Source organism: Dermochelys coriacea, chromosome 17, assembly GCF_009764565.3.
Source record: "Dermochelys coriacea isolate rDerCor1 chromosome 17, rDerCor1.pri.v4, whole genome shotgun sequence".
Lineage (NCBI taxonomy): Eukaryota > Metazoa > Chordata > Testudines > Dermochelyidae > Dermochelys > Dermochelys coriacea.
In genome coordinates this window covers 9,398,434-9,410,835 of record NC_050084.1, presented here as the reverse complement: position 1 = coordinate 9,410,835, position 12,402 = coordinate 9,398,434, and the positions used below count along the sequence as shown (strand labels likewise).

General features: G+C 36.4%; 1 protein-coding gene across 1 annotated transcript in view; it reads left to right on the top strand.

Moving 5' to 3' along the window:
- Positions 1-12,402, top strand: part of NF1 (neurofibromin 1) — a 169,391-nt gene that overhangs the window by 15,235 nt on the left and 141,754 nt on the right. The window contains 7 exon segments of the mRNA XM_038375337.2: positions 1,427-1,570; positions 4,910-4,993; positions 7,243-7,433; positions 9,944-10,050; positions 10,353-10,420; positions 10,718-10,793; positions 12,234-12,391. Coding sequence (XP_038231265.1) covers positions 1,427-1,570; positions 4,910-4,993; positions 7,243-7,433; positions 9,944-10,050; positions 10,353-10,420; positions 10,718-10,793; positions 12,234-12,391 — 828 coding nt within the window.

Below are 12,402 nucleotides of genomic sequence, written 5' to 3'. Positions count from 1 at the left end.
AGCATGTCTAGATGAAAAAAGTGATAGCATTTTAAAATAAAGTTTAACGTAACTTTAAATGTGACTTTGCACCTAGTTAGACAAGGCAAATTGTGTTTAAAAAATGTTAGCTGGTCATGGTCGTCCCTTGGCTCCTCAGAATGCTGTAGCGTGTTTTAAATCTATCCCTGTCTGAGACGGGAAAATTCACTAAGTCACACTGAGGTTTATACTCAAAATAGGTTTTTTCTAAAATATGTTTGCTAGTAGTTAGTTAAAACATATTTAACACATTTTATGACAGTCTTCTAGATTATGAAAACAATCTTAGCCTTAGGATATGTCTGAATTTCCTTTCTTCGCTGAAACACTCAGTTCCTTTCTCATCATTTGTTATTACATAAAGATATGGAGCTTGGAAAGATTGGGTCGAAACACTTTGCAAGAAGTGTGTTAAGACTAAACACATCAGTGTGATTCGAGGAATTTTCCTGTCTCAGAAGGGGATAGATTTAATGTATACTAAAACATGCTGAGGCGTTAGCAATTTATTGCTGTTGTGCAAGTGGCTATGATATTGCCTGATGCCTGACTTTGTACTTTAACACGATGCTGCTGTACTGCTTGTTGATGGATGTGGATCTGTCGGATAACTTTCTGGAACAGTTAGATGGAATTGCAGTGAATATTGGAATGCTTCTTAGACCTGAATGAGTTCGTCACCCAGGATAGATCTCTGAATTTCTCTTATCCTATTGTCATACTTTTTATCCTGACAGAAGTTTCAGTGGGGCTTTGAAGTCCATGTTTAGCTTCATAAATGCAAAAGACATACTGTTTTTTTGCTAAGATCTTTGTGAAAACAGGCCTACACTTTCATTGCTTAGTCGCTTGTAATAGGTTTCAGAGTAGCAGCCGTGTTAGTCTGTATTCACAAAAAGAAAAGGAGTGCTTGTGGCACCTTAGAGACTAACAAATTTATTTGAGCATAAGCTTTTGTGAGCTACAGCTCACTTCATCGGATGCATCCGATGAAGTGAGCTGTAGCTCACAAAAGCTTATGCTCAAATAAATTCGTTAGTTTCTAAGGTGCCACAAGTACTCCTTTTCTTTTCACTTGTAATAATACTTCTTTGACACTGAATTTGGTTTGTTTGGAAATTGTCACAGAAGAGATGTTTGGCTTTAGTTGAGAAATAAGCAGTAAAAACAAGTGAATCTGGATTTTGCTTCCTGAAAATGTCCCTAGCAGGAAAAGATGAAAAATATAATAAAATGTTACTGTAAGATTGTCTTTAATAGAATGTTTTACAACATAATCTGTAAAGCCTCAAGGTATCTTTAACCTTCCTGTAAAACTGTAAATCTTTAACTTAATATACAAATACTAAGTAATGCTACTTTTTTTTTTTTTTTTTTTTTTTTTTTTTTTTTTTTTTTTTTGCAGCTTCCCATAAAAGCTGGCCAGCAGAATACCCACACCAAAGTCAGCACAGAACATAATAAGGAATGTCTCATAAACATTTCCAAGTACAAGTTTTCCCTGGTCATAAGCGGTCTCACTAATATCTTAAAAAATGTTAACAATATGGTAAGTTTTCTAGGTTTGGTTTATTGGATGCTTTTGAAAATGGTTATGAATTTTTATTTACAGAAACTTTATAGAATGTCTAGTGTGACATTGACTCAAACTGCTGCTTTGTTTTGTGCATTTAACTTACTTTTTTTATTATTTTTTTTAACTTCAAATGCAGTAAAGTTTACCAACAAAATTGAAATGAGCATCCACATTGCATGTGAGGGTTATGGGAAACATGGGCAACATGGTCTAAAAGGAAGAATGTTAGTAATGCTGCATTGGATAACCCAGAAGGTGTTAGGCACTGAGGGAATGGACAGGGTGGAAAAGTGCATATGGCTAGGTTAAGGGTACAACTCAACACATGCCCTCTTAGACCTGGGTTTGTAAGCAATCCTTGGATGTCTGCTTTCCAAACCAAGTGGAATATATTTTGTAAGTGGTGCCCTTGATCACTGGGAAATGGGTTCTCTCTGTACAGCTGCATAATCATGCCATTTAATTAATGACACACTATTTTGCGGCCTTGGAGGAGAAGGAAGAGGGCATTTGGGCAGAAGTATCCAGTGAACATCATCCAGAGCAATGGGAGCTGTTCTAATCCTTTCTGCTAGAATGTGTCCTACCAGGAAGAGTAATATTGGAATAGGGGAAAAACAAACAAGTATTTAAAACAAACCTAGGGCATTAGATTCTTTTCAGGATCTGTTCAGACATTCTGCATAAGTGCATGGTGCAGTCATTTGCAAGTTGCCATCTCATAAATTGCATTTAAAAACAAAAAGAAAAATCCAGGAGCCATACAAGATTATCAGATGAGAACCATGAAGGAAAAGGCTTGAAAAAGGCTCTTTGGTCTAGTGGTAGTTCTACAGAGTTAATCTCCTGAGCACATGCCTTAGAGGCCAGTAAAGGACGCTTAGCTTGAGTGGAGTGTTGAGTGGAGTAACATTTTTTCCCTCAGACTGACAATTGATGTAGCTTGCAGTGTTTCTTGGGTGGATCAAGGACCTCCTTAACACCGAGTTCTTGTGGGCAGCAGGTTAAAGTCAAGGGACAGAAAAAGGTTCAAGAAGACCTTCCCACCAAATTTCAAAAAGACCCTTTCAAACTCAAATTTGTAACATTAAATGAACAGTCTCCCTCTACACTGTTTGTTTGTAAAATGCAGCAAGGCAGAACATAGAATCACTTTCAGAAATATACTAAAACGTTATTGAAACCTCACTTTCATAAAATTAACATTGACAACTAATTTGATAGTGCAATACACAAAGGGGGGTGGGGAGGAACACAGGAAAATTATTAAATATGGATCCTAAGTGTGTGTTCTAGGAAAAATAAAAATTACCACTGGGCCAGGCAAGATGAGAAATTGTAGTTACTTTGAAAAAGTGGGGGGAGAAGAAATGAAGCATATTTCATGGGCGATCAACTTACAAACAATCAGATTCATCATGACAACACTCAGGGCGGGCTCCCTAAAGGGCCAATAGGATGTGAACATATGTCCTCACCAGAACAAGAGAATGAGTAGTCTATACTTACACTAATGGACACAAAAATTAATAGTGCCAACCCAAAAATAAATCAGCCACTCTATAGATATCAATTGTAAGGAGTCTTGATAAATAAGAGTGTAAGCTATACAAATAGAAACAAAAATTCTGTATTTTATCTGATGTATGTAGCTGAGGCCTGGGCTGACATGAGCAATTAATACCTGGAAGGAGGCTTCATTTCTTGGAAGATAAAATTAGGGAGGTAAACAGATCATTAGGTTGAAAAAGGCAGAATGTCTGAGCCATCTAAGATATGAGGAAGAACACCCAGGGAACCGTTTTCTAACAATGGACAAAGATAAACCTGGAATATTAAAGCGCAGGTTCTACGTGAACAGCACATGGAGAGAACGTGCTGCACGGGGATTGGTTCCTGCAAAGTAACCAAACCAATCTAAAAACGTGATTCAATGTATAGTAAATACAGTGTAATTGGTACATGTATATAAAGTGTGTAACTTTGGATGTGTGGCATGCCCTATACCCACCCCATTCACTTGAGTCTTATCAACTCAGCATAGCTTTGCTGTATGCCAAATAAAGGGACCCGAGTAGTGAAATCTAGAGTTCAGTTGAGTGTTTTGGATTCCAGAGAACTGGACAAGGTGTTCTGTATAAGCTGAGTGGGAAAGGTCTCTGAGGGAATACCAGCCATGTACCACTTTTAGTACCACTTTTAATGGAAAATGGCGAAAAAATTATTAGTCTGACTTGGTACTTCCAAGTGAGTCCCTCCATAAAGGGCAAAAATAGAAGAATGAGTCTTTTCATATCAATGTTCTGTACCCAATAGCAAGACTTAACTTTTCCTGTGGTTGAGGAAGAGCGAATGGATGAGATGCTCCAACCAGCTATCAGTATTTTTCAAGCACTCCTTCAGAATGGAGACCAGACACACCAGTAGACTTTGTGCCATTAGTCTACTCCATGTTTAGAAAAGAGAGCTTCAAGAGGCCTCCTGCTCAGCTAAAGCCTACAGATATTTGAACTAATCTTTCAAGCAGTTTTAATTATCACATCGTTTTTAGAAGCTTCTTACTGTGTGTTCTATCAACAGTCAGTGGAACATTTATTGTTACATTTTTTTTGTCTAACCCTTCTCTGCTTTGTGTTGCTGTTCCAATCTGAATATTGATATACTTAGTCATTGGTGCTGGTAGTGAAATTGTATGCTAGTTTTAAATATGTGATAAACTCTTGTATCCTAGATTTAAAATGCAGCCTCCGCTTTGAAGATCCGGTAGTGTATTTGTGTTTCTTCCTGTGGTCTATGCTAAATTTTGCAGCAATCAAACTAAGTTTATATCCATGGATTTGTGGAAAACCTCAGCTCTGTTAAGTATTGTGTTGGCAATAAAATACAGCTCAAAGGAAATCAGATACTTTAGACAAACAGTAATAGCTACTAAAAGAAGTGTAACAGTCATTCTTTTGAATGAATTTTGGGGTCATGAAAGGGAAGGACTTGCTAGGCTCTCTAGTTGGTCTGCTAGTGCATCTCCAATACCAATTGGCCAGCCTGTCCTGTCCCTTGTTAACTTTGTTGAATTTATGTCATTCACACCAAAACAGTTTACTCACTTCATGCTAGGAACTAGGAAGGAACCATCAATCTCATTTTCACCAGTCCTATTTCTAAATTTGAACCAGAACTCCAAAGCTGGAAAGGCTAGAGCATTAACCTAATGTGCTGCTTAATCCCCAGCAGATTTTTTATATCACCTAAATGCTGTAATGGGCTACCAGTGAGATTTTTGCACTGCAGCTAAATCTGTATCTTTTCTTGTAGAGGATATTTGGAGAAGCTGCTGAAAAGAATTTATATCTCTCTCAGCTGATTATATTGGATACACTGGAAAAATGTCTTGCTGGGGTAAGTAGTCTAATTTATAATTGCTGAGTTTCTGAATCAGATGTAGAAAAGTGAACAGAAGTTCTATGTGTGCCTGTGTGTACTAGGTACTAATAAACTAACAATTATTTGATTTATTTCACATAGAATTAATGCTAATTTTAGAAAAACTCCTATGAAGTAGTTAATGTAACTGATAAAATAACAATGTGTAGAATATCCATCCTCTCCCTTCTCTCCCCCCATAACAATGATCAAAAATGCCTTGATTTGTTAACTAAATGGACAAAGGAAGGTTTCAGATCTAACCTTTTCTCCACTTCACTTGCAAAGTTCTAATATTATATGTTTCTCTACAACAATTCATATAAAAAGAATAAACCATTGTGTGCCTGGAAAACAAATTTAAGTAAAGTAATGGGTTTCAGTGTTAAGCTTTCATTGCATTTGTATAAACTGTGGGTGGATGGGGAGATTCTAAACAGGGATACAAACAAAAGAATAAAAATGGTTTCATTTCACAATCCAATACAAAATTAAAGGATAATTTTACAGTCATTTTAAAAGAGGAAAATAGTAAAAATTAAAATATAAATGCTTAAAATGTATTAAAATTAGTGAAGTTCGTGGAAGTCCTAGTTAGTGTTTCTTAAATGAAGCAGAGATTTCTTGCTGATGTAGTTCTGTTTCTGTTTTCTATAATTATATACCCAGACAGAATCCTTCACTATTGCCATATTAAGATTACTTTTGCAGGTATTTCCTAGTTTACATTATTTAACCATATCCAAACTTCCAGTGGGAGTCCAATTCTGATGTTTCCACACAAACTTTCCTATTCCATTCAGATCTGTGCAGAGAGGCAGTTTGCTTTTACCTTTGGGATGAAAACAGTTGTATAATTGCAAAGCCAAACTTCATCTTATGTAAAAAAATCTGAGTCTCAGGTTTATTCCTAAAGATTTCGTTTAGCTTTGTTCCAAGAAGAATGTAATGAAATCATCAAAGCTATGTGCAATTCCTTAGTACTGGGTGTAAAAGATATTTTTCTACAGTGTAATAAATACAGTAGAGTTTGGTTTATCAAGGTAGAACATCTTTTAATATAGTAAAGATGCTGATGATCTAAGTAATCGTGTTGTTTTAAATACGTAAGAAAAGAATGTAGGTATCTACATAATGCAGAATAGATTTCAATTTTTAAAAAAAGTAAATTATACCATATTTTCTTTCCTGTGTTTAATGTAGTAACTTAGACTTGTCTAATTTCATAATCCATATCTTCCTTTTTTAAAAGCCACAATTTATATTGATCAAAACCTCAGTGTGTTTCAGATACATAATGAAACCTCTAGCAGCTTAAAATTGTATGTCTTGTCAATTTAGATGAAAGCAAAGTATGTTTAGTAAGACTTGAGCCAAAGCTGTATACAAAGAGAGTTGTGTTCTGTGATATGGTCAGACATACTTCATGCTTACTATTGCTTCTTAATGTATCACCAAGTTCTCATGGCAACAAGACTCGGGTCAACTAAGTAGGATCACTGCAACTTCTGAATTCTCCATAGTAATTTCATTGATAGGATTTTAAAAGTTTAAACGCTGACCTGACGCTCTGTTAAGATTCTTAGTAAAGTTGCTCTTCAAATTCTTTGTTAAATAGTTTCCTTGTGCCTCATACTGTGCAAATTGGAAAGAGTAGAATTCTACAGGAAAGTGTAGCTTTTTTTGTTCTTGTCTGGAATCACACTGAATCAATAAAGAAGCACCCTCTCCATCATGTCTTTTAAATCCCTACTGGATAAAAACAACAGTCAGAAAACCATTTGAGAGAATTAAGAGTGTGAGTTTGCCATAGGTTCTTCTAAGGCAAACAACTGACTCAAATGCTCTAAAACCAATACTTTGACAGGTTGGCAGGGGTGTCCCTTAAGTCTTCAAACCTCTTGCTCGAAAAAAGTATTTTGATAGCCCATTCAGTGCTTGATGATATTGACCTACTAACATTGTCCCACAGGTCAGTGATGGAAACCTATTCATAGATGTAAAATACTACTTTATGCAAAATTATAGGAAATTACTGTTAGGTGGCAGTGGGGGCGGGGGGGCGGTCAGAGCTTTTTTGCATCGAAGTCGATGAGAGTTTAGTCTGTGTAGAGAGTAAGTAGTATAAGATCTTTTCCTGGGATAGTAGTAACTAGAAATACTATTTTTGCCTGTAAAGCTGTGAAAGGGAATTTCAGGAAATAAGTGAAATGTTTACATTTTAGCAACCAAAGGACACGATGCGACTAGATGAGACGATGCTGGTCAAACAATTGCTGCCGGAAATCTGCCATTTTATCCATACGTACCGTGAAGGAAACCAACATGCAGCTGAACTTCGCAATTCTGCCTCTGGGGTTCTCTTTTCTCTGAGTTGCAATAATTTTAATGCAGTCTTCAGCCGCATTTCCACCAGGTGAGTGCACGAATGGCAGAGCTTATCCAGTGTATCAGATGTCTTCTCAAACACTGTGAATGTTGTCCGGCTCTAATCAGTATAGATTAAAACAAAGGCTAAAATTCATGACAGACCTTTCTGATCTGAAAAATATTAACTTGAAAATGTTGATGGGGTGTTTGTATCATCATAAGTTGCTTATTTAAAATCTTTTCTGATGAAAATCCCTCTACATTTCAAAACTCTGTTTAAGCATCAGTTGATAAAATTAGTCAGATTCTGTCTCCATTCTGTGTTTTTTACAGCATATTTTCTGGGTGCTCGACTAACTTATTTTTTAGACCGGCTTTTATATGAACAAAACCTGCTATAGAACGGAACTAATGATAAAACCAAGTTGAAACGTAGGGTGGGTGCTTGCTAGTGAGAGATTTCTAAAGATTGACAGACACTTAACTTATATCCAATAATGTGTTTACTGTTTCATGGTAACTTCTAGTTCTCTGTAGCTCTGTTGGAGCCTTAATGGTGTTGTCCTCCCCTAATTTTCCATACTTGAAGGCCCATATCTGTCCATTTGTTTGACTAAGGATGGGGCATGATTGCCTTAACCCTAAGAATTACTCCTTATTGGCTTTGGAAGGAGCCTGCTTTTGTCCTCTCACATGAGTTTTATATCAGTGTAACCCCACTGATTATAATGGAGTTACTCCTGATTTACACCACTCTAAATGAGAGGTGAATCAGGGCCAAGGAATGCTATCCCCTCTTTACTTCCCATGTTGCATGCATGCATCTCTTCGGTGCTAATGTCTTTGGCCAGCCCACCAAGCTTGCATGAGAAACTTTTATTAAGGAAATGCTTTTATGTCCTTTGAAAGTTGCTTGAAAAGGCTTAACTCTTATCAGAGTAGTGTGGTTATAACCAACAGTGGATAATTGAGTGGATAATTTGTTGGGGTTGAATCTGATGCTCCTTTATTAGGGTCGGGCAGCAGTGAGTATGCCAGTTTGAGTTGTTTTTAATACACCAGTCTAATTAAAACTAGGGCTTGGGTAACTTATACAATTAAAAGAGCTTTAAGAACATTAGAATGGAAGTGCATTCAAATTTTAAATATGAAACTTGGTAAACATCTAATTAGCTGAAATCTCAACTATTCTTTAAACTTTAAAGGGCTCTAATAATCTCTCTTTCAAGGACCTGGACTTAGTAGCTAGAATGGAGGATGTGGTTTTTGCTAAATAAATTGATCAGGTTTAGTTGCTTACAGGGTAGGAAATAATTCCATGCACTTCTGTTATAGGGAGTTGCACTAGAACTTATTCTTGTAGATAGTTCTTTAATGTGTATTTGTTTGTACATCTGCAGTATAGTTTTTCAGTATAGATCTTTTTTACTCAAACTTAATTTTGAAATTCTAGGCTGTTTCAAGGCTGGAGTTGATTTTTATTTCCACACAATTCTGTTTTTATTGGTATAGAAGTGGTTAAACATTTGGCTGTTTGTTGCTAATATCCACAGAGGTCAGCCTGCCGACAGTTAGCATTGCTGATCTTTTGACCCATGCTTCCTGTTTAGGCATATTTCTAGGCTCTGTACAGCAGCTGGGGGATTTTTGGCATGTAAAGCACAGCATCAGGGACCTTCCCGTACTCAGCATGGGCTGTTAAGTTTTCCCTCCATTGATTAAATGAAGAGCTGCTTTTGTGTGTGGTGCTAGAAATCGCATATCATGTCAAGTACACATCTGTAGCTTTGAAAGGAGTCAACACAATCTCATAGCTTGCAGGCGCATATGATTGTTGTTAGTGGCTTGTGACCTGATAGGTGTTTTAGTAAGTTACCCTTGGAAAAGGAGGGAAAAAATTTACCACAGTTCTTAAAGTGATGTGATTAAAACTCATTGAGTTTCATTAGGGACCAAAAAAAAAAAAAAAAAGGGATCCCCTTTGCCTGAGGGTTGACTGCAATTCCCTTCAGAGACTGTGAATACTCCTGATTGTTGCCCAGATGGTATAGCTCAAGTGCAAAGCAAGGCACTCATTTCCAGGGGCATGGCCCAAAGGCACCACCAGCATGAGCCAGAGAGGTCAATGCTCAGGTGAAATGTAATATAGATGACTTCCACAGCATTGTAAAGAAAGAGGATATAGGATAAAAACTTGATGTTAACATAAATATAAACTGGTGGCATTTGTAGCTTACATCTTGAAATGTTGAGAAATTTTCCTCTGAAACTTTTCTATATGATGATAAAATGAAAATATTCTGTAAAATTACCTCTTAGTGGTCATCCAAAGTTTGTTTTTAATTCTTGGATCTGTCAAAGTTCTAACGGTAAGTCTCTGGAGGGGATGATGATCCTTTAATATTCAAATGTGTACTGTTTTGTTTTCGTTTCACCTGTATAGTAGGAGGTGTTTTTCAGAAGTATAAACATGTCAGCCATGGCTGACATTCTGTGTTTTGAGAAGTTAATATCATTTACTGTTTTGAGTTATTACTTTACTTTGCATCTCTTTAGATTACAGGAACTGACTGTGTGTTCGGAAGATAATGCTGATGTTCATGATATTGAACTTTTACAGTATATTAGTGTGGACTGCATAAAACTGAAACGAATATTGCAAGGTAGGCTGTGAAAATGTGTATCTTAGGGCTGATCATCAGACTAGTTTTGTGCTGCCATAACTATCTGTTTAGAAATCCATAGTTAGTGGTATGACCCCCTAGCATAGACACAGTTATGCTGGTATAACATATTCCTGTATATTAATTTAGAAACAGTGTAATTTTACTTCAAATTATAATTAGCATCTGATTTTAAAATAACTGGTGCTTAGAATCCCTGAGCTGTCTTATTGGGTTATTATATACCTATTTTGTTAAAAATGAGTTTTTCTTTCAAATGTCAAAATTTTTTATTTTTGCAGAGACAGTATTTAAGTTTAAAGCCCTAAAGAAAGTAGCTCAACTGGCCGTTATAAACAGTCTTGAAAAGGCAAGTATGTTACCATTGATATATTCTAAGTGGAATTTTCTTGCTGTTCCTCAGTCACTGATTTGCAGTCTCATGCCCCTGTTTGAATTTAGGAACCGGAAAACACTAGTCTTTTTTGGACAGGTCACTTTTCACTGTAAACTCACATATATGAGTTCTGCTGTAAAAGCACTGCATGCTGAGACTCTGAAGGACAAAATAAAGTCAGCTCTTCCATTGAAAGTTGATTTCCTAAGCTGAGTTTATTTCCTAAACTGATTGTTGCATATGTGTAAAGACATGTTGAATTATCTGTAGGCATTTTGGAACTGGGTGGAAAACTATCCTGATGAATTCACAAAGCTTTACCAGACACCACAGACTGATATGGCGGGTAAGACGTAACAAATCATTTTGATGTATATCTCTTAAAATATGGATTTATCAGGCTAAGTCCATTGGTTGTATCTTTCACAAAGTTTTATGTCAGTGATCACCAACTTCACTGACATTTTGTACACTTCTTGCTTTTCAGGCAGCTCACATAAAAGAAGCATCTGTCTGTCATCCTTTGCAGCCTGGGATACACTCTTTATCTCCCTTCACTCAACAAATGGAGAGGAAGGGGGTAATGGTGGGAACTGGCCTGCTTTATAGAACTCTATTTTGGTACACATAACAAGTAAACAAAATGCACAAACATAAACTATCTTGCATACAAATAAAAGTAAATTTACAAATACACATTTTAGCCCCTGATTCAGGAAAGCATTCCTGTTCAGGCAGGGCAAGTAAGCATATGCTTAGAGCTCTGCAAATCTGTAGCTATCCGCTTTATATTTGCGGACCATGTTTGCAAATCGCAGTTGAATGCGGATCCAAATTTTATGTCTAAAGTCCTGCAAATCTGCGTATATCCTCAGATAGTTCGCAGATTGGATGCAAATACAAATTTTGTATTGACACAAGGCTCTGCATATGCTTTAGTCTTTCTGATTAGGGAAGGACTTAAGCACATTTTAAAGTTATTTTATGAATCATTGTTTTAATGCTGTTTATAGCCCAGTTCAGCCACAATGGCATGCCTAAGCATGGTTGTAAAACACAATTTTATTTTTGTAGATGGAGCCGTACTTTCCTCTTATGTTCTGTTCCCCCTTTATCTTCCTTTCAGAAGTGGTGCTAAACTTCTTTTCCTTCCCAGTACTAAAGACACAGCCTTCCAGTTTTCATTTGTGTCATAATAGGACCTGTATCTGAACTCTGAAAACAGGCTGAAATGTCTGTTAATTGTAAATGCATATTTTAGTGTCTGCAAACCAGAATTCTGGAAAGTTTTTCACAGTTTAAATCTTCAGCTACTATTTAGTGAGTTGGTTAGCTGGAAAAAGAATGAATATCATTGATTTTAAAAATTATGGAAAATAGTGAAAGCAAATTTTGGCATTTGTACATGTCAGTTACAATATTTCATAGAATAATATTTTTGATCAATGTTTTTTCCCCTTTAGATGTTTGAAATCCTCTTTTTTTTTATTTCCGATTTCTTTCTGCAGACAATTATACCTAGCTCTGACATAAGTCTTCATCCACAGATCATATGTATTTCTGGAATGCTTTGTAGTAGTCATTTCTAGTGAATAAATTACGTTTGTGACTGTCTTGCTCATATTTCTTTTGTTCTTTATTGAACCAAAGTCCAAAGATTTTTAGTGCTTTTTCTTTTGAGTAACGTTCTTTGCAAACTAGGATTATGAGCTAAACATAACAGGATATTTAAACACTTTCCCCCTCAGTGTTTCTTCCGTAGTCATTTGGTTGTTTTATAATGTAGATTGTGCAGAGAAGTTGTTTGACTTGGTGGATGGGTTTGCCGAAAGCACGAAACGTAAAGCAGCAGTTTGGCCACTGCAAATCATTCTTCTTGTCCTGTGTCCAGAAATCATCCAAGATATAGCCAAGGATGTGGTGGAGGAAACCAAAATAAACAAGGTGAAGAAAGC